At 49.8% G+C, this 26,596-nt stretch overlaps 5 protein-coding genes across 9 annotated transcripts in view; 3 read left to right on the top strand and 2 right to left on the bottom strand.

Moving 5' to 3' along the window:
• Nucleotides 1-3,984, top strand: part of LOC127463691 (phospholipase A2, membrane associated-like) — a 5,411-nt gene extending 1,427 nt beyond the window's left edge. For 2 of the 4 annotated variants that reach the window (XM_051773467.1, XM_051773468.1), the window contains exons 2-5: nt 1,440-1,488; nt 2,201-2,345; nt 2,584-2,690; nt 2,982-3,984. In XM_051773467.1, coding sequence (XP_051629427.1) covers nt 1,452-1,488; nt 2,201-2,345; nt 2,584-2,690; nt 2,982-3,127 — 435 coding nt within the window. In that variant the 5' untranslated portion in view covers nt 1,440-1,451 and the 3' untranslated portion in view covers nt 3,128-3,984. Of the gene's footprint in view, nt 1-614; nt 885-1,439; nt 1,489-2,200; nt 2,346-2,583; nt 2,691-2,981 lie in introns of those variants that run through there. The other 2 variants (XM_051773466.1, XM_051773469.1) reach the window with 2 other exon arrangements.
• Nucleotides 1-15,219, bottom strand: part of UBXN10 (UBX domain protein 10) — a 22,419-nt gene extending 7,200 nt beyond the window's left edge. The window contains exon 1 of the mRNA XM_051773455.1: nt 15,074-15,219. The gene's annotated coding sequence lies outside the window, so the exon portion shown is untranslated. The remainder of the gene's footprint in view (nt 1-15,073) is intronic.
• LOC127463692 (basic phospholipase A2 daboxin P-like) lies at nt 4,294-8,996 on the top strand. Its single transcript, XM_051773470.1, has 9 exons — nt 4,294-4,424; nt 4,829-4,881; nt 5,155-5,299; nt 5,415-5,521; nt 5,599-6,078; nt 6,616-6,672; nt 6,845-6,971; nt 7,427-7,533; nt 7,662-8,996. The coding sequence occupies exons 2-5, from the start codon at nt 4,842-4,844 to the stop codon at nt 5,721-5,723; spliced, it is 417 nt and encodes a 138-aa protein (XP_051629430.1). The 5' UTR covers nt 4,294-4,424; nt 4,829-4,841; the 3' UTR covers nt 5,724-6,078; nt 6,616-6,672; nt 6,845-6,971; nt 7,427-7,533; nt 7,662-8,996.
• On the bottom strand, nt 14,486-25,099 carry OTUD3 (OTU deubiquitinase 3). Of its 2 annotated transcripts, XM_051773446.1 has the most exons (9): nt 24,996-25,099; nt 24,519-24,821; nt 21,008-21,156; nt 20,115-20,227; nt 18,216-18,338; nt 17,440-17,565; nt 16,785-16,881; nt 16,346-16,527; nt 14,486-16,043 (listed from the first exon to the last, which is right to left on the bottom strand). In XM_051773446.1, exons 2-9 carry the CDS (start codon nt 24,521-24,523, stop codon nt 15,870-15,872), a joined length of 969 nt encoding a protein of 322 aa, XP_051629406.1. In that variant the 5' UTR covers nt 24,524-24,821; nt 24,996-25,099; the 3' UTR covers nt 14,486-15,869. The 2 variants fall into 2 exon arrangements, with proteins under 2 accessions (XP_051629406.1, XP_051629405.1); XM_051773445.1 differs by lacking the exons at nt 24,519-24,821; nt 24,996-25,099 and adding an exon at nt 21,870-22,064.
• Nucleotides 25,077-26,596, top strand: RNF186 (ring finger protein 186). The gene has a single exon (XM_051773454.1). The coding sequence runs from the start codon at nt 25,679-25,681 to the stop codon at nt 26,594-26,596; it is 918 nt and encodes a 305-aa protein (XP_051629414.1). The 5' UTR covers nt 25,077-25,678.

Raw genomic sequence — 26,596 nt, 5'->3', positions numbered from 1 at the left:
CTCCCCATTCTTAATGGGCTTGGACAGGTTTTTATTCCACTTGCAGCAGAAAATTAAGGGTTAGAGGGAAGCAAAGCCCCAAGACAGACATCTCTGCCCCCTTGGAGAACAGTCAGGAGGTGACGTCCCTTCCAGCGACAGCTTTGGTGGCTTCTCAAGAAATTCCACAGAGTTTTTTCTTCTTGACTCCAGACCCCTAAGTCATTTCCTTACAATTCTCAACCCCGAATTCCCCTCCCCAGGTTAATCCCTGAGGGTGGAGCCCTGCATATCACCAGATACCTGTATTTGTGTCTGTGTTTGCACTTGGCCCCACGGTTTCAGGGGAAAACCAGCAGCTTTTGTTCCTTATCTCCTCTGGTTTTCTGCCTCCCCCCTCTCTCTGTGTCATGTTTGAGTTATGGTTATTAAATAAACTGTATACCCCAAGCATTCCAAGTCAGGTTTCCATGGCTTTTCCAGCCTTTGCTGCTTGTGATTTAATTTCTCAGACCCCTTGCCCACACACTCTGGGCAGACAGGAAAACCACAGAGGGCAGGACAGGAAAACTGCAGACCCAGGAATTGCACTTGTGGTGTTGGCTGTCTTCCCTTCGCCTCCCCTTGTGATTCAGTGAGGCTGGATTTGGATGCAGCCATGGATCTGAGGGGACAATTGCAAGGAAGGAGCCAAGAGAAACCACCTCTGAAGCTTCAAGGTGTGAATTGGCAAAACCTCACTTGCGACAACACTGAGCCCAAAGTGCCATCTCTGCAGCTGGAAGAAGGATTCAACAACCTCTAAGGTGCCAGCCCCGATGTAAATCACTTTTATCCCATCGCTCCAGCCACTAGATCCCACAGATTTTAAAACCATGGCAAAGGCCTTGACTGGCTTCATGCAGGTATGGAGATGGCCTCAAACCCAGTGATGAGCAGATGGAGGGAATGTTGGTGCTCACTGCTTGGGGCAACTAATGATTTTTGGGAAAGAGAAGGATGGGAACATGCTCCCTGCTCCGGGTGAGCCCAGCTTGGGATGACAGCGCAGATAGAGGAGGGGGTGGGCCTGGTCAGCTATAAAAACCAAACCCTCTGAGCCAGTGGCATCAGAGCTGCAGGTCCAGGAGGGGTAAGGAGAGTGGGAATTTATTGCCCTATTACTCATCTGGCAGCTCAGGGGGTGGTGGGGGAAGGCTGTGAATAGAGAGCTGCTTCATCAGCCCCAGGCAGGATCAGCCACCATGTCCGTGACAAGGGCTGCATCCCAAATCCAGGCTAAAGGCCCCATGAGGAGTCATAGGGACATGGTGATGCCTTCACAAGGCTGTGAATCCACAGTGACACGAATGTCACCACGAGGCATTGCCAACCAACTGGTTCCATGCCCTTGGTGTGGGCACTGGGGGAGTTCCTGTCCTGCCCCGGTTCATCGCCCATCTTTGCTGTTCCCTCTCCAGAGCAGCCCCAGGATGAGGAATCTCCTTCTTGCTGTGCTCCTGGCTTGTGGTAAGTGCCCCGCTGTCCCCAAGGACACACCGGGATCCACCTGCCAACCTCAAAATTTGGGAACAATTCAGGTTTTTGTTTAAATTTTGTGGTTTCACTCCAACACTTCGTGTAGCACTGCAGGAGTCATGGAGGGCTTTGTGACAGGGAGGCTTTGGGATGCCCAGATCCATATTTATTTTATGGCACCCTGGAGATTGCTGGAACATTTCCTGCCTGTGCCAAGCCCATGGCTGATCCTGGCGATGGGGGATTGTTGTTTGCAGCATGGCTTGCGGGTTTGCCTGACCAGAGAGCAATACCTTCTGCCCGACTGAATCAAGGGGGTGCAGAAGCCAGACATTTTCCCTGTTTAGGTGGTGAGGCCCTGGCACAGGTTGCCCAGAGAAGCTGTGGCTGCCTCATCCCTGGAAGTGTTCAAGGCCAGGCTGGATGAGGCTTGGAGCAACCTGGTCTAGTGGAAGGTGTCCCTGCCCATGGCAGGGGGTGGAATGAGATGGGCTTTAAGGTCCCTTCACTCCCAAACCATTCTGGAATTCTATGATTCTATAATCCTTGGGGGGTGTTAGGGCTCCTCATGGTTCAAATTCCTGAAAGTGTGTTTCTAGCAATGCCAGACTTATTTAATTCCCTGCCTGGCGTGAGGTGTCGAGAACACCACCAGCTTCCCCACGCTGCACCGGCACAAGCCCATCCCTCTGCCTCTCCACAGGGCTGCTCCCAGCTGGCACCAGCATCCTGGAGCTGGAGCGGATGATCAGGTCGACCACAGGGAAGAGTGCCCTTCTCTCCTACAGCTGGTACGGGTGTTTCTGCGGCATCGGGGGCAGAGGGACCCCCGTGGATCCCACCGACCGGTGAGTATCTGGAACAGCATCACCACTCACCACCCCCAGTGAAGGGCAGTCCCTAAAAAGCCCCTCCCTTGCAGCTCCTGTGCTCTGGGGAGTTCGCCCCATTCCCCAGCCATGTCTTGCTGCTGCCTGACCATCCCCTCCTCCCGGTCACCTTAAATTTGAGGTTGGACCTTCCTTTACCCTCCAGGTGTGGTGAGGGAGGGTTGGGGGACCGCAGTTTGATGTGGTGTCCCCACAGGTGCTGCCAAGCCCACGACTGCTGCTACAGGAGGGTGAGGGAGGGCAAGTGCAGCCCCTTGATCACCCCGTACACCTTCGCCACTGATGACGGACACATCACCTGCAGTGAGTATAGAACAGGGGTTCCATGGAGGTGGGGGACCAGCACTACTCCCCATGACACCCCATCCCCGGAGCAGGGCACTCGGGAGGGCAACCCCTGGGGTGAAACCAGCCTGATTCCTGTCCAAGTTTGATAATTAAATGGGCATTGCAAGGGATGCAACAGGTCAGAGAGAGCAAGCACTGGGACACACTGTTTCATCCACTTCCCTCAGGAAGCTCCAGGCACTGGAGGCATCCTGAGGGGACCCCACCGGAAAAGCCACTACAGGACACTGTATTTCCACCCCTCAGGTAACAAGCAGAGCTGGTGTGAGAGAGAGACTTGCCTGTGTGACAAGGCAGTGGCCTTGTGCTTTGCGAGCACTCTGCCTTCGTACAGTCATTCCTACCGCTTCTACTTCAAGCTGAAATGCCAAGGAGACAAGCTCCAGTGCTGAGGAAGGGGAATCTGCACACAGAGCTCCAGATTTTGTCGGTTTTCCCCCACTGCTGTGGCAAGAAAAGCCTGGGGTGGGGGCTGAGCAGAAGCAGAGCCCATGAGGCTCCCTGTGAGGTGCTCAGGGTGAGGAAGGGCACACGTCATGAATGGAGACCCCCCCGTTCTCAGAAAGACCCACCAACGTCCTCTTTTTTGTCCCTTCCTCCTCCCTTGATTTCACTTCCCAGCAAAGATAATAAAGACCTACAATAAAAGGAATGCAAACTGATTCTGTGGTGTTTTTCTGTAAGGGCCACTGAGATTGGGGCACTACAATGGTGGCTGCCGAGTTTGGGGAGCACTTTTGCATCCCACACCTCAGCCACACCCTCTGCCCAACATCCCAATACTTCCATGGTCCCAATAGGGCTGTAATTCACAGGCCTACCCCAATGTGGAGCAACTTAGGATAGTGGAAGGTGTCCCTGCCCATGGAACGAGATAAGCTTTAAGGTCCCTTCCAACCCAAACCATTATGGGATTCTATGAAAATTAAGGCTAAAGAATAGCCGTCCACAGAGGAGGGAAGATTTCAAAACCATGACCAGATAAATTAGGTGGATGCTAATTTAGGAGGGCAGTTGGTGACTGAATAGTTTCTGCAGAAGAGCTGTAATGAGGGTGTGGAAAAATCATCCAGAATAAAATAAGGGAAGTTGCATTTGCTCACCACAAAACATTCATTTTGATTCATTTTTTTCTCACAGTGAGGGAGGGTTTAATCATCCAGTGTCTGCCTGACCTCATGTCTCCAGGAACTGCACATTTAGAGATACTTTCAGTTTGCCCACAGACTTTCCCCAAACAACTGACAAGTTACCCTGAACCAGTTTTGCAGAGTCAGTTCCCAAACTGTACACCCCCTTGAAAATCCCAAACCTGCTTCATTCCTGGCTGAACCAGGGTTGTTCTTTCCCCCGATACAGCTCCATGGTGCTGGGAAGGACAAAGTAAAAGATCTTCAGGCATTTCTGACCAGGATTAGGACGTGTTGGCTTCCTCCTCAGGCTGGAAGTGACGATGCTTTGCCACCTCATCCCACCCAGCACCAGCCCCCGTGTGTGAGCTACAGAGCTGGGGCACTGGGGGGATTTCTGACACTCCTGTAAAGGGGAAGGATGGCGCCTTCTCCTTTGCAGAAAAGCCCAGTCAGCAACATTTGAGTCAAAGGAGCCCCAAACAGATGGGAACAAACCCTATATAAAGCAAGCCCAGCTGGCTGCAGGGCATTGCAAGGCAGCAGCAGCTTTCCCAAGGTAAGTGGGGATGGAGGAATGCTTTCTCTCCCTTTTCTACTTTAACCAGAAGTAAGATGGGAGCAAAATCCATGATGTGAAAGCAGGAGCAAAGGAGATGCTACCTGAGATGCCAACCTGGAGGAAGAGCAGTGGGTGCAGCCCTTGAGGGCTGATAATTCCTCCAACTTTTCTCCCTTTCTCTTCATTTTGCTTTTTTCTACCACTGCACCATCCGATTCCCATGACTTTCCCTCCCCAGTGCTTTGTGCTGAAGCAATGGGTGCATCTTCACTGCCCTCATTTTCTCTAGTCCATAGAGAGGGGGAGAATCTCTGTTCCCAGATGAGGAGAGAAAGAAAGAAGGGTAGCAGGGAATGGTTTGGTTTTGGTATAACAGGGAATGGTTTGGTTTCCTCTCCCAGGGCTGTCAGAAGGATGAATTGTCTCCTGGGCCTCTCTGTGCTGTTTGCTTGGCGTAAGTGTCCTCAGTCCCACCAGTCCCACGGCTCCCTGTGCAGTTACATCTGTGGAAATTAGAACCAGGCTGGTGATTTCTTCACCTTTTCCCATCACCACCCCTCCCAAATATGCAACAACTCTCCTGCACCAAGCTGGGAACAAATTCCCTCTCCACTGTCTTATAATTTCTAAGACATCACCACCCTGGTGCCAGTTCAGGGGCTGGAGGGATGGAGATGCTGCGAGGGGGCTGGGAATCAGCATGATCCCCCTGATTTTCCCTCCCCAGGCTTGTCCCCAGCCCACGGGAGCCTCTTGCAGCTGCACAACATGATCACGGAGGCGACAGGGAAAAACGCTTTGCTGCACTATGCCTTCTACGGCTGCTACTGCGGCCTGGGGGGCAAGGGGCAGCCCAAGGACGCCTCAGACAGGTGAGAACCCACCTAAACCCCCCCCCCCCCGTCTGAACACATCCTTGAATATTTTCAAATGTGAGGAGTGAGGGAGGGAAAAGCCCAATCCCTAAAGTTTTGATCTCCCCTGCAGGTGCTGCCAGCTACACGATACCTGCTACCTCGGCCTCCTGAGCCATGACTGTGACGCCAAGAAGCAGAGCTACCACTACAAGGGGCACCACGGCAGCCCCTCCTGCAGTGAGTAGGACCCGGGAAAAGGGGGTGTTAGCCCATTGTAAAGCCAGGTCTGACCCTGGGCTCTCCTCTTCCCACAGGAAAGGACTCCTGGTGTGCTCAGCTCTCCTGTGAGTGTGACCGCAGCCTGGCACTGTGCCTGAAGAGAAACGTCAGGAGCTACAGGAAACGCTACCAGTTCTATCCCAATTACCTGTGCAGGTGATAGGAGTCGAAATTTGGAGCTCCCTGCATTCCTGCCTGTACTGTTGTAAATTTAAGTAACGTGAAAATAAACAACGTGCTTAAACCACCCCGTCCTCTGAGAGCTGCTGCTGGGCAGGGAGAGAAATCCCTGTAAATAATCAACATCTTCCCAAAACTTTCCAAGAACTCGGTCCCTGCGTCACTCCGGGTTGCAGCCCACGGGGCGAGGGGGGTTGGCCGGCGAGGGAAGGGGCGTAGCACTTGGTGTTTTTCGGACAGAGTAATTTCGGCGCTTTCAGTTCAGAGCCCGCAGGCCAGATACGGAGGGCAGGCTTTCCTCGGGAGGACGGACTGACAGCGAGGGAGATCCCCCGGTGAGCAAGTCCTCCCTCCCCACCCCCCTGCCATGGAATCAAAAATAGGGGGGGATGTCGGGAGGACATCGGGAACGCTGCCTTCTGCTGGGAGGGAAGAAAAGTGTAGGAAAAGGGTCATTGTTCCCAGATAAAAACGCAGTTGGGACGTTGGACCACGGGGGAGAAGTGTCAAAAGTGGTGGGACAGGAGGTGGGGAATGTTGGAATGGTGGGACAGGTGGTGGGACATGCTTAGGTGGTGGGATAGGGGGTGAGAACTGCTGGGGTAGTGGACATGAGGACTATGCTTCGGTGGTGGGACAGGAGGTCGGGGATATTGAGGTGGTGGGACACGGGGTGGGGATGCTCAGGTGGTGGAACAGCCTCAGAAACCACTTGCTGTCAGCCAAGAGGCAGCAAAACAGAGGTGAGGAGCCCCAGCTGCTTTCTTCATTCCAAATTTTAGGGTGATTTGACCCAATTTCAGAGAGGAAGGTATGCATGGCAGCACCAGCCAAGCTGCCTGGCTGAGCCTGTCCTCTGTTTTTCCTCCCAGGCCCAGGTGAGAGGAAAATGAAGGTCCTGCTGGTGCTGACAATGCTGTTTGCCTGCAGTAAGTGCATCCCCGACCCACACAGACAGGAGCCAGGCCCTATCCCTGTGCCAATGTGCATCCCCAAACTCCTGTGCACTCCTCAGGGGGACTCCCTCCTCTCCTCCCTTGTTCCCCAGGCCTCATTTCTGCATATAACTTACAAAAAAATCACTTCTTCTGGCCACTCCAGGTGTGTTCACAGCTCATGGGAAGCACCCACGTACCTTCATACCGGGACTCGAGGGAAGCACTGTAGGAAATCTGACTGCCCACGGATGCTACTCGGGATGGGGCACCTCAAGGGCTTCATTGGACCGGTACAGGCAACACTGCCCCAGAGGGCTAGCACTGACCCCAGAGGGCTAATGCTGGCCCTGGGGTAACCCCAGGGCTGTGCACAACCCCCTCAGCCCACCCCGAAGCTTTGCAAAGTGCAGACCAGGTACTGGGCAGCAGCAGGAAGGGAACAGGTTTTTGGGAAGCAGGGAAAGTTTAGTGCTCACCCCTAATTCCAGCCCCGCAGTCAGTAGGGTGGTGCCAACGACAACTGCCTGGTTCATGGGATGGCACCAGTGGAGAGGGATGGTCCTGAAGCCAGGATGCTGGGCAGGGCTTGCACAGGGAAGAAGAGGCATGGGAACGGGCTGGAAAGAGCAGCTGCTGGGCAATTCAGAGCAGAGGATGCAAAGCTGGTGGCTCTTCCTGCCCAGCTCGCAAGAGCCTGTGTCAGGTAGGTCAGAAGCAGCCAGTGCCACATTCCTTCTCCCTGCAGGTGCTGCCGGCTCCGTGCCTGTTGCTATGCCAAGCTGGCGGCTCGGCGGTGCCCCGTGGGACCCTTGCAGCCCCTCTCAGCACCCCAGGCAGGAATCTCCACCTGCAGTGAGTCCTCACCCCCTTGCCTTGGGATGCCCCTTTCCAGACCATCTCCCTCTCTTGCGGTGTCCTTTATTGGGCAGCCCCCGGGAGATACAAATGAAGGTCTCAGGTGTACTGTGTGGTCCCTGCAGGGTCGGGGACGTGGTGCCAGAGAAGTGCCTGCAGGTGCGAGCGGGCGGCCCTGCTGTGCCGGATGCGCGGCCAGAGGCTGCTCCGGCGCCGCATCAAGTGCCGGGGACGAGCCGGGAGGTGTTGAAGCAAAAAATTCCCTTTGCAAAACCACCTCCGGGCTGATCCACGAAGGGACGGGGCCAGCAGCGCTTCCCAGCCCTGGCGAGTCTCCTCCTCGGGGCTTTTTGGCTTTGGCACGAGGACAACAACCCTCCGGTGACGTTGCGTCAGTGTCCACTGGATCTGAGGAGGGGGAGCAGCGCTGATGCGATGTTTCAGCACAGCAAAAAAAGGGAGGAGTGGACACCTGCCCCTCGTCCCTGTGAGGGGCACAGGGAACCAGCGGGAGTGTCTCCCCTTGGCTCCGGCTCCCCCACAGCCTGTCTGCTCTCTCCGCTTCTTGCTTCACCTTCTGTTGCTCCAAATAAAAACAGAGAGCCCAAGGCAGCAGTTCTCAGTGTGCCATGACTCAGCTGAGCCCAGAGACCACCCCTCGCCTCTCAGACAGGTTTCCTGTTGAAATACCTGGAAAAAATTACACCTGAGAGGTGACACAATTCCCACCGAGGTGCAGCCGCACCCCTGAACTGCCCCACTTAGCCCCGAGCCTTCAGACTCTGAAAATGTCCAGTTTTTTTCTGAGATGGAGAAGTGGAAGTGGGTGGAAGGGCTTGGCGTTCAATGATCCTTGTGAGTCCCTTCCAACTCGGGATATTCTAAGATTCCCTGAACACCCTGTGCCGGGGTGGCCGGGAGCTTGCCTCACACCAGCGATGAGCAAAACAGACTTCTCACCAGTAAAGAATGTTTTGGCCCGATTCTGCAACAACTCTGAGCACATCCCTTAGGAAAAAACCTCCCCACTGCGCATGTTTTGTGCCCTGCAGGGTTGACCCCAGGAGGTCTCGGTGCTCCATACCCCCTTGGGGCTCTGCAATGAAATAAAGCCACAGAAACAGCAACAAAACACAATTTCCCCAGGGGCTGATGCCCAGCTGGAATTCCCTCCCTGGCTTGCCCCAAAGCTGAAGTCAATGGGGCCAGGCAATATCCCTTACATCAGTGATGCTTCCCACCAGCTGTCACCCAGGAATCAGGCCCCTCCACCCTCCTTTTCCTCCTCCAGCACCACGTAATCCTGGGGAGATGAGGAAGGAGTGGGTGGCCCTTCACCCAGCAGCTGCTGTTTGCAAGGCACAAATCAAGGATCAAATTCTCACCTACAGGATATCCCAGACAGATTTCAGGCCAAGATAAACTCTCCCTTTGTAAACTCTGGGTGAATTTTAACCATGTATTTTCCTGCTTGGAGGTCTGGCTGTACAAATCCATTCATACGGAGCTCCAAGTGCTGATGTGTGGGCTCAGACACATGGCAATAAATTGGGTTGGAAAAGTTGTGGGTTTGTACTGTGAAACAAAATCCACATCCTTCCAGGAGGCATTTGGCCCTGTTGGGGCTTATTTCCCATTTGGAGAAGGGATACGGCAAACCTGGGACAGGTAGAGGGGCTGGGGTGAAGGGGCTTTCACGTGGGGCTCAGCCAGTTTGATAAGAATATACCTTATTTCTCAGTGATAAAACTGGTTGTAGAATCGGAAAATCCTGAATTATGGCAACCCCTGGTTCAGGTCATTAACTCAATGGTGTCCAAGGGGTCTGCTTAAATTAGCCCGGAGAGCTGATGAGACAAACATCTCATGCCAGAAGGGGGAACAGATGGTGCTGAGCCACGAGTTCCCTTTTCTCACCACCTCTCTCATTCCCACACAAGTCCCTGTTCCCTGCCTCAGTTTCCCTACCAGCCACGGGGGGATTTCCTCCCCTGCCTCAGTTGCCTGCCCATGCTGGGGTTCTCCAAAAAGCAGCACAGAGCACTGGACACCTGCAATATCTGACAGAAGAAGTCTGCTAAATGATTGTTCAGCATCATCTATTTAATTAGAGATTCTCTCAGAGCAAACGACAACCAGCCTCTCTCTTTCCCCCTTCCCTTAAACTTGCATTTTTTTCCCTTATGCTGCCACTTGCCTTCTTTTGCTTCTAAACAAAGGTGAGCCAGACACCTCATGCCATGGGCTCATCTTTTTGAGAGCAAAACACAGTGCCCCAGCATACACAGGGAGAGGGACAGAGCATCCCCATGTGCAAGGGGCATCTGGGACCTCAGAAGTCCCCACTACCAAAAACCCCCACCGTATGTGGCCTCAGCTCAGCCCTATCTCCAGCCACAGCCATTCTGGAGGACCACAGGATCTTCCTTTGCTCCCAGTGTTGCATCTCACCCACTCTGGTAAGTCAGAAGTGGAGGATGCTTTGCACTGGCTGCCTTTTTTCCCTGCCCAGTTAAGTCAGGATGGAAACACTAAGACATAGAATGGTGTTTTCTAGCCAAGACATCAAAAAACTAATATAGGCATCCAGGAAGAAAGTGAATCATGGGATCACAGAATGGTTTGAATTGGAAGGGACTTTAAAGCTCATCTCATTCCACCCCCTGCCATGGGCAGGGACATCTTCCACTAAGTGGTTCCTGTTCTCCCTCAGGTTCTCCCATTTTGCTCGGGGAGGCACTGAGATGCTGAGATACCCAGAGCCATGCATGGAGCTGACCCCAGTCTACCCTACTCATGCCAGTCCACCAAACCCTCCCCTGCCAAGGGCTCCAGCAGTATAAGGCACCCCACAGCTGGGACCTCCAGCAGTGCCAAGGGACTTGCACACGTAGCAAGAGCAATATGGTGAAGATTGTCAATATTTGCCCTCCAAAGGAGGGGCCTTGCCAAAGGTACACAGTGACTATAAAAGGTGTGACCGGCAGCACGTCAGGTTCACCAAACCCTGGAGCTGCCACTACCAGACATGAAGCTCTTCTCACTTTTCCTTTTCTGTGAGTAATCCCCTGCCAGCTCCCATCCTCCAGGAAAGTCTGGTGCTCACGGGTTCTGTCCACGGAGATGGGATGGGTGAAAATGCTCATTTTTGCTGTGGAAGGGTAGGATGGGAGGTTGCTTTTTCCAGTGCTCCTAAACAACTTCTCCAGTTGTAGGACTGGCCCTCACCAGCTGCAACGTGCTCCAGTTTGGAGCGATGATTAAGCACGAGACTGGGAAATCTCTGCTGTCTTGCAATGGTTACGGCTGTTATTGCGGCTTGGGGGGATCCAAAAAGCCCCTGGATGCCACCGACAGGTAAGCTGGGACCTGGTAAAGGCAGAGCAGGTGTCCCAGCCCTCCCCACCTCCCTGGGTACAGCGAGGGGAATCTTGTCCTGCTTCTGGGAGCAGAGAGCAATGAGAAAATTGTTGCTCGTCTTTGAAACCTCTCTAAAAGCATTTTAGCAGCAGCAGCCAATGGGAACGATGCGCGTCGTTGAAGTTCAACCAATGTAGGGTTGTCCCAACTGTCCCCCATCCTGACTTGACCACGGCTTCTGTGCTCTCAGGTGCTGCCATGCCCACAATTGCTGCTATGAGAAGTTGGCTTCCTCACACTGCAGTCCCAAAGTGGTCACCTACAAATACTTCCTCCGGGGAAGCCGAATAACCTGCAGTAAGAGCCGGTGCAGGGGCAAAGCTCCAAGTGGGAAGGCACATACCATCCATGCTTGTATTCCAAGGTGTCCTTTAGACCATCCTGGCCTGGCAACCACTCAGAGCAAAGGAGGTAGAAATACAGGGAAAGTGCCAGGAACAGGGCAAATAAATATTTGCTGGATTATGGTGAAGTTTCGAGCTTGGACACCTCCCTAAGGAGGGGCCTTGTCCTTCCCTAGAGGCCAAATACTGAGGGTCTGAGGTGACCTTCCCATCCTGGACAGGGACCTGGCACAGCCACCTCGATTTCCCCAAAGCCAACACATTATTTCACAGACCAAAACAAAGCATATCCCTATGATCCAAGCAACTATCCGCACACACCCCAGGGATAAAGTGAATTAAAGGGTCCCTCCAGGGCTAGGCAGCTCCACACATCAGAGGTGAGAGTACCTGAGACACCCCAAATTTAACCCAGGGGGCTGCGTATGCAGTAGGGATGGTCCAAAAAACACCCTGTGACTCTCCCACCCTTTGCCTGCCTCCATGCCCCCCAATTTTTCTTCCAGGAACCGGGAACCAGTGCCAAACAGCGACCTGTGCATGCGACAAGAAGGCAGCTGAGTGTTTCCAGAGGGCAGCTGGGACCTACCACAATTCTTACAAGAATTATCCCAACTTTAAGTGCAAGGGCCGAGCACCCTCCTGCTAAACACACCAGGGTCAAAACCCGACAGAGTCCATGGAAATGGTGGGGGTTCTGCGTTCCCTGCAGCCAGGCAGGACACGGCAGAGCCCTGCGGCACCAAAAAGGTTTCCAGCACCTTTCCCTGGAGTCAGTGCACCCGGAAAACCTGCTCCCCATGATTAAACAACTCATAAAAATGGAAACCCTGCAAATAAAGATACATTTTCAAAGGAAATTTGTAAAGCATCTCCAGGGTTGCGTTTTGGGAATCAATGATGGAAGGCTAGGAAGCAGCATGGAGCCTCAGAACTGTTTTTCTGAAGTCAATATTTATGCCTGCACAACGTTTTGCATCTTTTTCTTAAAAAATTGACCAGAAGTGACATTTTAGCAGCCAACTAGTAAATCTTAAGAGCTACAGAGAAAAAAAAAAAAAAAAAAGACCACAGAAAGAGTGAGTGGCTGCTGCACCCTAAACCAGGCTCCAACCCCAGCTTCCCTCTGAGACCTTGGCCTCAATCCAGCCCCATCCTGTTCCCAACGACCATTTAAGCAATTAACATCACTGCAGGAATGGGGGAGTTCAGTGGTGGGGCCTCAGGGGTTTAGTGTGACCTTTTCTTGCACCCCATCTCCAGCAAGTCCAGACAGGTCTCCTCAGGTTGCCACTCCCTGCAGCTACCTCATCCCTCACCAGAACTGCACATGATCCCAAATAAGCCCTAATTATCTCTAACAAGCCAGGGCTGGCTGTCCCATAGCCCCGAGCCTTGATGGAGGTACCTCTAGCTTTAAGGCTACCTCTGGAGATGTGTTCTGCTTAAAATAACGGAGTTTTAAGGGTAATTTCTTTGAGTTTCACCTCAGCGCCAGGAGGCTCCTGCCTGACTCCAGCGTTTCATCACAAGCAACACCCCCACCCCACCCTCACATTCCCACAGTACATGTGGTATCTTTATAACTCCAAACCACTCATTTCTACTCATTTCCTATAGCCACTAAAGGATTTTGAGAGAAGAGCTGGGACAGAGCCAATGCTGCCCTCTAAGGCTGGTTCCTGCAACCAGGCAGCACCAAGGAAAGTCCCCACAGCTCAACACCAGCACAAATCATCTCTCTTGTATCCAACACTGGAGTATGGAATGCTTTTCATGCACAGTTTCCCTCCTGTTCTGCAGTTCCTGAAGCTGTGCAGATGTGGATACCACGAATGTCATGGCAAAGCTGTGAGATAACCAACAGGAAGCTCCCAAGAAGGAAAAAAGGACGGGAGACATGGAGCAGCACAGGCAGAAAACCCTCCCATACATAGAAACACTTATGGAGGGCTTAAAACTTCCAGTTCAACTGAACTCCTGATCTGCAGGATTTGGGAAAAATAAGCCAAGGGAAGATTATGTAGGTAGATAGGATGCAGGGAAAGTGGCTGTGCTACATCATCCTGCTGTGTAGTCGCCCTTGAGAGCCTGATGGTGACCCCACTGCTGATCCAGCAGCAGCCAAAACACCCTCAGAGATGTCAGCCAGCAGCTAATAACAAAGAGTCATCCTCCTCAGATCTCAAGGGAATATCCAGTGCTTACTGTCCATTCTTGGACCATGCATTACAAAGCTCCACCAACAAGTAAACACGAGCTATGAATCATGATGTGCCTCTGCTCTTGTTTCTTGCCTCCCCTTCCTCCTGCAAGGAAAAGCCTGTTTACAAGGCAAATTCTCTACATAAAAGTGAGTTCCATGAGGAATGCTGCATAAAGATTCCCTAGAAAAAAAATAACAGACTGGGAAGGTGGAAACTTCAACAGGAAAATTTAAAACAGATAAAATAAGTTTTAACATCTTTTGATACACAATGGTTGTGCAGGCACAAAGCTATCCTGGCAGAAACAGGGAAATTGGCAGAAAAGGGAATTTGACTGCTCTATCATGATTTAAGAGCCCAGCACACTAAGAGTTTATTTTAATCGTATTACACTTGGAAATGAAAGCATTTTCAGCTCCAGATTTGGTTCCAGGTATTGGTGGCCATGAGTTGCTCACCAGCCCCTCTCTCTGCTTTTTGTGCTGCTGGTGCAGAACTGCCCTGTCATCCTGGACACAATGGGGTGAGTTCCCTCCACACCTACAGAAGCTCAGCCTTCAGGACAACTCCCTGCACAGCTGTCAGGCTCCAAGATCCTTTTATCAGCTCTAGCTCAGGAGGACAAAAAAGCAATTCATTAAGATCAAACCTCTTATTCCAAGTGTACAACTGCAAATTCTTTCTTATTTTTTCAAACCTGCAGAACCCATCTGCATTTCAAACCAAAATACAGCTGGGCAGGACACAGGTGATACACGTACCTGAACTGCCTTGCTACACCCACTGTCACAACTGATCACACACTGAAGTGATTTGCACTTCCTCCCTACTAAGCTGTGAGTTGCCTCTCTTTCCACTACTGCAAAACTTACTGTCTTGGAGAATAGGAATTCCTAAACCAGGAATTCTTACAGGAGAGCCTTCTTTTTATTCTTCAACTAACAGCAGCAGAGCACACGAAGTACCAGCTCTTGGTAGTTCAGTAAAAAAAGGCATTTATATTTTCATGCTGATTTATAAACTTCAAAGCACACATAGATTTTTTTTCAAAAGCAACGTTCCTTACTTTCAAAAAATCCCCTTCACCTCTGCCCTGGCTGATGAGGTGTCTCCTGCTGTTGTGTAAGTGCATGTGTGCTTTCTTCAAGCTTAGTGCTTGTCACAAATCCAAAAACCCGAGTAACGCTGAAACACTGGGAGCCATAAATCCAGAGCTGAATCCCACAGTCCTTTCACCTTGGTCCAAATCCTCAGTCCTACAGTGGAAATTATCACTGGAGTCAAGCTGTACATCCTACTTGGTGACCTCACCAAAATGGAATTTAAGATGGAAAAATTCTACCCTGGAAAAAGGTTGATTTATGAAGTGAAACAGGCAGGTTTCCCAGGGAGTACTGGTGCTTGGAAGCTTGTTCCCAGGACTCTTGTTCCTTGAGCTACACTAATGTAATTTGGAGACTAACACCCATCAAGTTCCTGGCTTGGACTAAAGCTCTGGAGTAGCCCAAAAGCTCCAAAATATGACAAAGGGGATGAGATTCCAGATGTCCAAGTAACAACACTCACCAGAAATCTCCTGCCTGCTCCTGTCACATTTTACAGCCTCATCAACCATCACCAGATCAGATGAGTTGGCTCTGCAGTCTCATGACTCCACTGGTATTATTATTTTGGATGGGTTTATGTCTCTCTACAGGTCTCAGGTAGCAAAGGAGCTGGTCCCAAACTTCAGCAAGCATGGATGCAGCAATCCCATTCTCCCTTTATGTATTAATCGCTTCTGAACGAGGGCCAACAGTTCTAGTGAGATTAAAACTTGTCACTGCATTCCTGCCTGGCAAAGAAAAGAGGAATGTCATGTTTGAGACAGTCCTGGCTGACACATTTTGCTTTGGAAAGGATTCTGAGACTTCATTCACTTCATTTAAATTTAAATAGAAAAAAACCCACCAAAGTTGTTCCTGAGTTGAGATTTGTTAAGATTTCCCTGACAGAAAGGTAAAATAAAGCTTCTCCAAGCATAAGCAAGTAAAAAAAAAAAAAATCCAGGCACATCAAGAGATGTCAAAGCAAATGTGACACTGCTATGTGAAAAAAAGGTTCTCACCTTCATCTAACTCCAAAATTATAAACCCAAGTCTCTACTTTTTAAGTTCAAACAACTCTTCTCACACACAGGTTGACGTGGAATCACTGAGTAACTGTCCTCCCCGCAACCAAAGGAACAGGAATTCCTCTTGTCCTTGAAAACCTCTGCAGAAACCGATTTTAGGGTAACAAAGGGTGCCTGGAAATTTGCTCAGGGGGAGTTTTGTCTTCATCAGTTTTATTTGCTTTTCTCCCCAGAGTACTCAGCACACAGTCATATGTTTAGGGCTGCCATGGTCTTCACCAAGGTGATGTGGTTGGTGGGGTCTGTCTCTGTCCTGTCATCTGCACAGTTGTTCTTCATGGCCAAGACCTTCTGCCGGTGCCTCTCCTCCTGCCGCTTCTTCTTCTCCAGCCTCTGCTGCTCCTTCTTCTGCTTTTTAGCTACCTGAAAGGGAAGGGTGAAAACACAAAGTTCAAACCACACTTCTTCTGCTAACACACTGGAAAGGAGACGAGCAGATATCAAGGCAGCACCCAGAGAACATTCCTAACTATTTATGAGGACTTTATTTCAGGCTGTTTTGGGAAGAGTGCCACAAGTCACTAGGAAATGTTTGTTATCAGAGAAGTCACAGCTGCAGCAATGATAAAATGCAGTGAGCAGAAACTCTTTTTGATTGGAAGAGTTGCTGAGTAAGCCATCTCCTAATTCTTAAAGGGTGCTCACATTAAACCCCCCTCACACACCTGTGGGTTCCTGCTGGCTTGGTTCTCTCCACTGGATCCAGCCTGTCCTTTGTTGTTTCCTGTTTCACTTTGATGCAAGCTCTGATTTCCAAAGATTCTTGAACCGCTTCCATTCTCCTCCCACAATGTTTTGCTGCAGGATTTCTGATCCCTGCTCTGGGGTTTCTGCTGCTCCTCGGTACCTACCAACAACAGGTTTTCCTCAGACACTCTACCCAGGAGCTGTCGCGCTGTCAGCCAACTCCTTCTTCCTGAATTTCTGGAGCAGTGGGTTTTTTTTGAAGCTGGATTGAGGCTGCCCTCACTAACAACCTTCCTGAGCACAGAAGGCTGAAGTGGGAGCACACAACAGCAAACCCCATCTGTCCTGCTGCTGTCCCCAGGGAACATGGACATCACATTCACCTGAAGCCTCAGGTGACAAACTCTGAGAACTCACTTGTTCCTTCTCCTTCCTTCACTTGTAAGATCGCAAATATTGCAGATTCTATGTTGTAATCCTCCGCTTCCAGGACGTGGCTTACTAAATCCATGTCCTGTCCACAAGAGAAGGAGAACACTGAAGGAGTTCAAATCTCTGACACACATTCACTTAACAACCACCTGCGGCACAGAGAGGGGGCTCCTGCTTTTATGATTGTTCAATTAATGCTTCATTTCTGAAAAAGGTGAGGGGGGAACCCTTAAATTCCTGAAGATATCAAGAAAAAGGAATATGCTCTTTCAGCATAATTGTTTCACTCTTGGCCCTTTCTGTTCTAAGCATTTGCACAGTAACAACAGCCAAGAGTCACAGATTATCCAGTTATGTGGGATATTCGACATCCTCAAATTATTTCAAATCTTACGGGATTTGTTTCCAAGTGAATTTTCTGACAGATTGCAAGACAAGCTTTCCAGAATTATTAGGTATCCACACAGAGTAGGTATTTCATCTGCATTTAAGGGTTGACTCTAGGATGAAATCTATCCTAGTTTAGGGCTGTGGTACTGAAATTGTTCAAGGTGAGCATTTTTTAGAATTTTTCCCAGGACTACTTTCAAGTATCAAGGACATTTGAACATTAAGCACAAAAAGGCTCCTCAGTACTTACTGAACACCCTGTTGCATTGCACACTTTTTGTACAGCATTTTCCATTTCCGCTTCAATCTCATCCTCAGAGTCACCCTTCTGTGGCTTCACTTCCTCTGTCTTATTTGCATTGTTTTTGCAAAGCATCTGAAGAAAAGCAAAGCCCAGCAGATAACACAGCATGCAATCAAAAAAAATATCTAATAAATGTAATTATTATTGAACACTTTTCTCAGAAACATTGTGTGTCAAAGCATTTTGGAAATATCGTAACTTCCATCATCACTGGAGGTTTCCCCTCTCTCCTGCACTACTCTCACGTACTGCACCACCATGAATGCCAATAAACAAGCTTATGAATGGACTAATTTTAATACGACACAATCATATACCTGTGTGCAGAGACGCTCAAGCACAGCACAAGATCAAAAAGTGACATATGAAGAGGACAACTGCATCCAGATGTTGCATTTCCAGCTCTTTCCTCCCTTCCTTTTGTTTTCCCACTTGAGGTGCATGAATATGTAATTTAGATGTGGTTGCTTCCAGACAGCCCATACCACAGCATCAGGTTTGGGATTGATTTCCAGGCCAGAAGTTGGAATCCTTCGCAGCCTTTCTCAGGAGAGCTGGTGGCAGGAGCTACAATGACCTCAGGGCTTTGCTAACCCAGCATGACACAGGGACTACACTCTTCCCCTCAATCCCAAGACAAATGAGAAAGGAAATCAACTGCCAACATTCATCAGCTTTATTTATCACCCACAGCTGGCTCAGGTAATTCTGTGACAACCAACCTCCATCTGAAGATATGCCGGAGCTTCTGAGTCATCGTTGATCCTCCTCACGCTGTCATAGTGCTCCCCGTAACGATAAGCAATGTGCAGCTCCCTCACATTGCTCTTGTCTGTGCCCCGGATCTACACAAAAGAAATAAACTGCAAATGAGGATTTGGAATCAACCTCAGCATCAGATTTGTCCAAGTATTAATTTTCTTGGGCAGGAAGTGAGTACGACACTACCAAAGTTTTATAAACAGGAAGAGTTGACCTAAAAATTCAGCTGTGCCTCCAGTAACAACAGAGCTTCTGCCTCAAGGAGAAGGTTTGAAAGCCAGATACTTAACGTTGGTCAGTTGTATAACAAACAAAACGTGGGATGAAAATATTTCTGTGGAAAGCTCAGAACTATTTCCTAAACTTTCCACAGCAGCTATCAGTTTTACGACCATCTTCCCACATCCAACTTCAGCAATGCTCCTAGGGAATGTACAGTATCATTTTCCCCCTGAAACATGAGGAAAGAGAGTTCACTCAAGTGATGACCACAGTGGAAACAGTTACCCAGAATAAGTTTTGATCTGCAGCTGGGACAAGATGCTTTTTAACAGGATTCCAAGTGGCTGTGTTTTGGTTTTAAAAGAAAGCCAATCCATAAAAATGTATTAACTCTACTCAGGAACACTGTTAACAATCAAATGTCCCTTTGCTTTGTCAGCACCAAGTACAGCAGTTTCCACAGAAAACTCCTGCTCTGATATTATCTGCACTGACAGCAAGAATAATTCCTACCCTGATCATCAAACTGTTAGTTAAGAGCTATCCAGCATTCCAGCTCCTGCCAGGAATGCAGAAAATCCCACTGCACTTGCAAACCTCCTTGGCTTGACGTGTCAGCCCGAGTTCACAGGTCTGACAGCTCTCCTGGAGCAGACGTCAGTAAGCAAAGGACAATAACTGCTTTGCTTTAGGGCTACAGAGTTTCTCAACCCTTTTACGTCTATGAATCACCTTATCTCCACTCCCAGACCATGCACCAAGTCACCTTTCAACCCTGTCTGTGGTTTGTGCTGCACTCGTAACTTCAGGTTTCCCAACAATAATTCTCCATTCATCTATTTCACATTTACCTTTAGATTCCAACTCAACACTTGGTTCTATTAACTCCTGCTTTTTATCCTATTAGGTTATTCAACATGTTGGAATTCAGTAAGCTTTCTTTTCCTCTGTCAGTGCTTGAATAGGTATCTAACAAATCCCAAAGCTCTTGAAAGATTATTCGGAAAATTAGCCAATTTAGCTCTCGTTAGAGAAGCTCTCTCCACTCTGGAGCAAGTCCAGAGGAGGCCACCAAGATAATCAGAAGGATGGAGCAGCTCTCCCCTGAGGAAAGGCTGAGAGAGTTGGGATTGTTCAGCCTGGAGAAGAGAAGACTCCAGGGTGACCTAATTGTGGCCTCCCAGTACCTGAAGGAGCCAACAAATAAGATGGAGAGACTTTGGACAAGGCCTGAAGTGTCAGGACAAGGGAGAATGGCTTCGAACTGCCAGAGGGCAGGGTTAGAGGGGATATTGGGAAGGAATTCCTCCCTGTGGGGGTGGGGAGGCCCTGGCACAGGTTGCCCAGAGAACCTGTGGCTGCCCCTCCCTGGAAGTGTCCAAGGCCCAGATGGACAGGGCTTGGAGCAACCTGGGCTAGTGGAAGGTGTCTGCCCATGGCAGGGGGTTTAAGGTCCCTTCCAACCCAAAGCATTCTGTGGTTCTATGAATATGCTGGACCGTAAGTAAAAGCTGCAGCTCTAAATCATACCCAGCTAACTACAGCTACTGCTCGGTTTTGACAGATCAGGAAGTTTTCACACTGTTTATATTCATCAGCGAAAAATGAGGCCAAAATGTAGAAATGTTTTTTCTCACCTGCCACAGTGGAGCATAGAGCTGATGAATAACCACATTGATTTGATTGTTCCTTGCAAAGGCCACAATAGCATCGTTGCCAGCAAAGGTCCCAGGCTTGGCCAAATTGGTAACTAAAGGAAAAAAACATTTAGAAGAGTTAGAAACCTAGTTTCTGACACTTCCAAAAGCACTGAAGGGATAACAAGTAGTGAAATTTCAACACGAGCACAAGAAATTCTGGAAAGGAAATCCCACCTGTGAAACAGTGAGTGTTCAAGACTTTGGCAGCAACAGAAGTTAATGCACTTAAATGACCACAGAAATCTCTAAAAAAAAGCAGCACACCCTTAGACTAAGCAAGGCCCCTATCTCTGTTAGCTCAGAAGGAAGAGTGCCAAGTACTAAGTGACCAAACCACTTCCATGCATCACCTGAATAGTACCTGGCACATCCTCAAAGCTGGTGGGACAAAGGCTGTATTCACCTCTGCTTTGGATCTTCCCCTGGATTCCCAGTATGAAACATTAAGTGCCAAGGAGAATGAAACCCAAAGAAATCAGTCACTTACCAAAACAGCCAAATACCCATGAGCATTCAAGGAGAACTAGACAATTTTTCTGAAGTTCCTTTTGCAAACACTAAATTTTTTTTACTCCTTCCTTTTTTTGCCTCTCATTCCTTCTCCAAGTTTCTCCTAAATTTAAACAATTTCCAAGACAAATTTAATGCAAGTTTAACAGCTCATCTTTCTACAGCATTGACAGAGACAGAAATGCAAAGAATTTGTAAAAACCATAGAGGAGCCCTGACATAGTTCTGGGATGAGGAACTGGTGAGTTAGAAGGTGCTCCAAGGAGATGGAATCCCACTACACAATAAGCCCTCCCATGGGTGCCCTGTGGAGCCCATACCGTGTTTCTCAAAGGGCACATCATCCTCCACAAATGGCTCAAAGTCCTCCCTCTGCTTCACCATGTAATCCACCGTTTCCTGCCGATGCCTCAGGTGGTTCCTGGAGTGCCCCTCAAGCTGGTCACCCAGGGCCCGAAACAAGCAGTTGCTGTCAAAAGAGAAACCACAAGTTGGCATGTCTGAGGCACAGCATTAAACAAACACCCAGTGCAAAAGGAATATGGTTTTAAAGGGAAAAGAGAGCTATGCCCAGTTTTTTATCAAGGATATGAATATGAAACAGCACCTATTCTCTGTACTTGAATGGCTTCTGCTACTGCAATGGCTGGTAAGAATATAAGATGAGTGATCACGTCATCAGAGGTGGTAAAAGTGCTAGGTGGGTGGGTGGGCCAAACTGTCTTAAACTGACACTGGGACAAGTGACATAATGCAACAAAGGGCAAACCAACGACCTGCTGAGCCATTTCTCAGCAGAAACATCTGAAACCCAATCACTTATGGACCGTCCTATGCCCTGCACAGCTGGTCCGTGGAGCCCTTAGCTCTCCTGAGGAACAGGGCTGGGACTGGCAGGGCCCTCAGGTTCTACAGAAACATGGAGCAGAGCAGAGCCCCCTGATCCTTGTAGGGTCCAGTGGGGAAGTTCTCAACCCTGCAGAGCACTGTCCCCCCCCATCCCCGCCGCAAATCAGGCGAAGAAGGCCCTCAGCGCCCGGGAGGACGCAGACTCCCCACCACTGGGGGGACGAAGCCCCAGCCCCCGGGGGTCACACGGTTCCCTCCACCCGAGAGGTGAAAGCCCCCGGCCCCCGAGAACACAGACACCCCACAACCGGGGAGACCTGTCGCGGCGCTCACCCATCGCCCGGCACTTCCCGCAGCTTGAGGCCGAGGGCCCGGAGCTGCCCGGCGAGGCCGCCGCCGCCGCCCGGTGCAGGACCCGGGGCCGATCCGGCAAGGGGGCTGCGGGGCCGCCGGCCCTTCCTGGCCCCGGCGGGCCGGGCCTTGGCCGCCTGTTTGCGGGACATCCCAGGCGGGGCGCCGGGAGCGGGCACGTGACCGAGACATCGGGGGAGGTCACGTGGTGGCGACATCGGGAGAGTCGCGTGACCACGGCACGCGGAGCAGGGCACGTGACCGCCCATCCCGGGGGATTCCTGCAGAAGGAGGAAGAGCAGAGGGGGGGGCCCTGGAGGGAAACTGGAGCTGGGAATCGCGAAGGGAAGGAGGGTGCAGCCAAGCCTCGGGAGCAGTGCTTCCGCGGGGAAAGGCCGGGGAGGGCTGCGAGAAGCAGCACCGCGGATCGCTAACACTGTGCCCAAGGGTGCCAGATTCCAGCTAATTAGCTTCTACTGCTAATTGCACTAATGCCTCTCCCTGCTGCCCAGCAGAGCTCCCACCCCTCGCCGAGGCGTCCCGCCGTGACCACACAGGTGGGCGCCTTCTGCCCCCGTTATAAGCCAGGACGAGCCGCTCCGGACTGTGTCTGTTCAACCTCAAATCACCGCTCCGAAGCGAACTAAGAGGAGATTAAGGGGGTGAGAGGATGGATTACCCACGAGATGGCACCAGGAGAACACGGCTGAGAGCAGCAGCAGGTCGGGAAAGCTAAGACTGCAACTATTAATTAGATGTGATAAACGTCTTGTTTCCTCAGGCACTGAGGGAAACTGCTCAGAGGGGGCTGGAGAAGGGGCACAGCAAGAACACTGGTGACTTGTCCAGAGTAGGGCTCTTGGGGAGGATTCCCTGCCATCCTTGACACCACAGCTCTTCCACTCGTCCCACAGCAACTGGTTTAAGAAGTCACCCACCACCAGCACCCATCAAGGCTCTGCCCCACGATTCTAGTCTTCCTTGCCCTGGTTTTCTCTGCCAGTATCGCAACAGAAGGGGCCTGATATTGCCCAAGTCTAGAGGAGCCCACCAAGGTGGTCAGAGGAGCACTTCTCTCATGAGAAAAACTGGGAGAATTGGGATTGTTCAGCCTGGAGAAGAGTAGGCTCCGGGGTTTCCTAATTGTGGCCTTCCAGGACCTGAAGGAACTGACAAGAAAGATCGAGAGAGACTGTTTACAAGGGCCTGGAGTGACGGGACAAGGGGGAATGGCTTCAGATTGACAGAGAGTAGGTTTAGGTTGGATATTAGGATCAAATTCTTCACTGTGAGGGTGGTGAGGGGGATGGAATTCCCAGAGAACCTGTGGCTGCCCCAGCCCTGGAAGTGTCCAAGGCCAGGTTGGTTGGGGCTTGGAGCAACCTGGACCAGTGGAAGGTGTCCCTGCCCAAGGCACGAGGTGGAATGGGATGAGCTTTAAGGTCCCTTCAAATCCAAACTATCTTGGGATTCTGTGATTCTATGAATTTCTGTCTAATTCCGAGCTCAGAAGGCACATCCAAATGGCTTTGTGATAAACACTAAGAAAACAGTCCTGGGGATACAAGAAGAGGCTTCACATCATGATGATTTTAAAGTTGTATATTATTTTTAAGTCCCTTTTCTCCAGAGTCACAACAACCTGACCCACAACTCAGCACAGGGAGAAGCTCACAGCAGTTATCACCAGTACCTTCTGGGATGTTTGGCCTACGGGCATGTGGGGATTTTACTCAGGAATAACACAACTGCTCTTTTATATCTATTTCCTGCCATAAACAATTCTGTACAAAGCATTTCATAGAAACACATTTTCTTATGCAAACACACTGAAAGCAGGAAAACAGGATGAGTACATAAACTGACTGCAAATGATTAATGAGGCAGTAATTAGCCTGAGGAGCATTAAAGGGTTGTGGGCAATTCAGATAAGCACAAGGCACATGCCAGCCAGGGAACATCACTCGTGACAGCGGGGATAAAGCGGAGCCAGAATCAGGGCTTGGCTGAAAACTTTGCCAGTGCAGGACAAGAAACTATTTTTTCAGCACATCAGACAAAAGGCACAGACAAGTCACCCCCACCCATTAATAGGACACAGAGCAAACAGACATGGAGCATGGATTCATCCCACCTAGTTTTAAAATTTCTAATTTAGGAGCATAGGTGTCCCTCTTGCTGTCTGTTCGAGCTTCCAACCTCTGCAAGATGGTTTCATATTGTTTTAATAATTAAGAATCAGGAAATTTTAAGACATTTTCCTCTTCGGACATGGGAACTGACAGAGTAAATTTGAAGCTTCTAAAGCACTGTAATAATGGCTGGTCTGTCTTCCACTTTCCCAGATCTTTTTAACAGCACGGAATGTGAAATGCAATAGAAAATTATCCTATTTTTAAACATAAGTCTTGCAGTTCACCAGCCCACTTGCAGATGTTACTGCACTTTGAGTCCCACTTCTGCAGCTGAAAGATCTCCAGGCTCCTAAAATCTGGGGTCACCCAAAAGTCCATCAAGCACCACTACAGGTCATGTCAGCGGAAACACAAGCAGGAGTGCTCAGGCACTTTGACGAAGTTTGCTTACGATAGAGCTTCTATTTCTCAGCTAATAAGAACAAGCGCTTCTCACCTCATCCCCCCACCAGCAAGTTCAGGAGATTAGCGCCGTCCTGAACTCCTTGCCCTCCTCAACTGCAGTTATTTCATTTCTTTCTGTTGCTCCTCTGTGGGAGAGAGGGGCTGGGACATGGTGGCACAGACAGTTTGAGCATTCAGGTGCACTTGAGGCTACTAGAGTGGTACTCCATGTCTTCTGCTGGTAAGACTGACCTAGTCCATCTTTTTGGGATTAGAGATCCTTCTTTTCCTTCCTTATTTCCTTTGCTCCATTCTGCCACAGGATTCTTGCCGAAAAAACACTTGGATTTTACCCCTCAAATAAAAAGGCAGAAAGAAATTGGAGACGGAGGGATTTTGTTCAGGCATTGAAAAAAATTTGTCAGACAAGATGAATATTCACAAAACCACTCAGGAAGGGCACTCCTGAGTGCATGAGGTTGTCCTGTGAACGCCACGAGAAAGAAGATGGTCCCACCAAGACACTAACCTTGCTTTTAATTTCCAGATCTCTCTCATGGATCTCTGAGATCTTCTGTGGGCCTCGGTCATGCTTCAGTTTGCACTGGAAGCCCTCTGATGACTGAAACCAACTAGGATAAGAGACATTATAATGTTTTGATAATTATTGGACATTCATCACTCACATTAATAATCTCAATCTCATTCTTCTCTTGGTGTTGTAGGGTAGTCAGTATTGCTAAACCAAGAGCAAATTTCCTATCCAGAGCACTCAAAATTGGTGATACTTATGCTCTAATCAAAGCACTGCATTCAGCATACCAACGTCAGTAGTAGATAATTCCCCTAAATCTGTAACTGTCCAGCAAAGCATGTTTAGAGACCAATGAAAATGCTTTCAACAAAGAAAGTTCTAATTTCTAATTTAATAATAACGGTAGTGCCTGGCTGTCACAGCTATGCTATGGAGTCTGCTTCCGGACAGGAATTGCCCAGTGATGTTATCAGTCATTGTAAACTGTCTTGGTTGGGAAGTTAATCATTAACTCAGGTCCCCATCTCATAAAAACATCATATTGTAAGAGCGCGACTCACTTAAGGCTGTCACTAATCAATCCTGCATACAGCAGGAATACAGCAACACATAAAAGGAGCCAGAGACTAGCGAAATCCTTTAGCCAGGGAAGACAAGCTGCAGGGAGGTGTACCTCCATGGAGAAATCCACTGACAAGCCAAACAAGGAAGACGGATGTCTGGCTCTGCGAGTACTGCAGGCTGAGGAGGACGGTCCTGCGCCCGCGGCAGGAGGTGTTGCAGAAATGAGCAGGGCAGGACCCCTAACACAGAATACAAATCAAGGGAAGAGACTGGGATTCACTGAAGAGTGTATTAAAGAAATGGAGAGGCCTTCAGGCACAGAGCAAGACAGTTATGCTGCCTTCAAACCAGCAATTTTGGAAAGAGACTGTCCACACTCAAATTGGCCTCTTGTGCTAACGAACACAGATTGTCCCAAAACTTGCACATTGGAAATGAACCACCAGTGTTCAACCACATCCGTGGACTTGGATTGCCTGATCTGCTTCAACAAGTACAACATCTACAGAGTCCCAAAGCTCCTGGACTGCCAGCACGCCTTCTGTGCTGTCTGCCTCAAGCTTATTCTCAGGAAAGTGGAGAATACCTGGATCATCACCTGCCCTCTGTGCAGAAAACCCACTTTTGTGTCAGAAGGGCTCATCCGCACACTCCAGAATAAAGAAGACATCTTGGAGCACTTGGAAAACCTCGAGTCAGACCCAGAGGTGCACATCCCTGCCATGGGGCTGGACAGCAAGAGCTGGACTCAGAGCAGCCAAGACATTTTAAACATAGAGGAGAATGTTCCAGCAGACACCAGCCTGGCTGTACAGAGACTTGTACTGCTCCTGCTGCTCGGGGTGATCCTCGCCATCCTCATCCTCCCCTTTATGTACTTGGGAAGGGTCAAATGGGTGATTTGTCTCCTGCTTACTCTGGGGTTGGTCATGTCCATGGTGCTTTGCTGCACTCCTAAATTCCACTGGAGGTGCAAGAGGGACTCGCCCACCTCCTGTGACAAGGAGACCCACGTCGTTACTGTTGCCTGA

This window comes from Manacus candei, unplaced genomic scaffold (genome assembly GCF_025592945.1).
Source record: "Manacus candei isolate 608988 ecotype Guabito, Panama unplaced genomic scaffold, ASM2559294v1 h1tg000169l, whole genome shotgun sequence".
Lineage (NCBI taxonomy): Eukaryota > Metazoa > Chordata > Aves > Passeriformes > Pipridae > Manacus > Manacus candei.
The sequence above is the reverse complement of the archived record's forward strand: the minus strand, read 5'-3'. Positions and strand labels throughout refer to the sequence as shown.

What these genes read in the sequence shown, in the direction of transcription:
- LOC127463692 (XM_051773470.1), top strand. Translation starts at nt 4,842, where the DNA reads ATGAATTGTCTCCTGGGCCTCTCTGTGCTGTTTGCTTGGC. An exon ending in CTCTGTGCTGTTTGCTTGGC is followed by an intron (nt 4,882 to 5,154) that starts GTAAGTGTCCTC and finishes TTCCCTCCCCAG; the next exon opens with GCTTGTCCCCAGCCCACGGG. An exon ending in CCCAAGGACGCCTCAGACAG is followed by an intron (nt 5,300 to 5,414) that starts GTGAGAACCCAC and finishes TCTCCCCTGCAG; the next exon opens with GTGCTGCCAGCTACACGATA.
- OTUD3 (XM_051773445.1), bottom strand. Translation starts at nt 22,039, where the DNA reads ATGTCCCGCAAACAGGCGGCCAAGGCCCGGCCCGCCGGGGCCAGGAAG. An exon ending in TCTATGCTCCACTGTGGCAG is followed by an intron (nt 18,339 to 20,114) that starts GTGAGAAAAAAC and finishes TCTTTTGTGTAG; the next exon opens with ATCCGGGGCACAGACAAGAG. An exon ending in AAGCCAGCAGGAACCCACAG is followed by an intron (nt 16,044 to 16,345) that starts GTGTGTGAGGGG and finishes CTTCCCTTTCAG; the next exon opens with GTAGCTAAAAAGCAGAAGAA.
- RNF186 (XM_051773454.1), top strand. Translation starts at nt 25,679, where the DNA reads ATGGAGAAATCCACTGACAAGCCAAACAAGGAAGACGGATGTCTGGCT.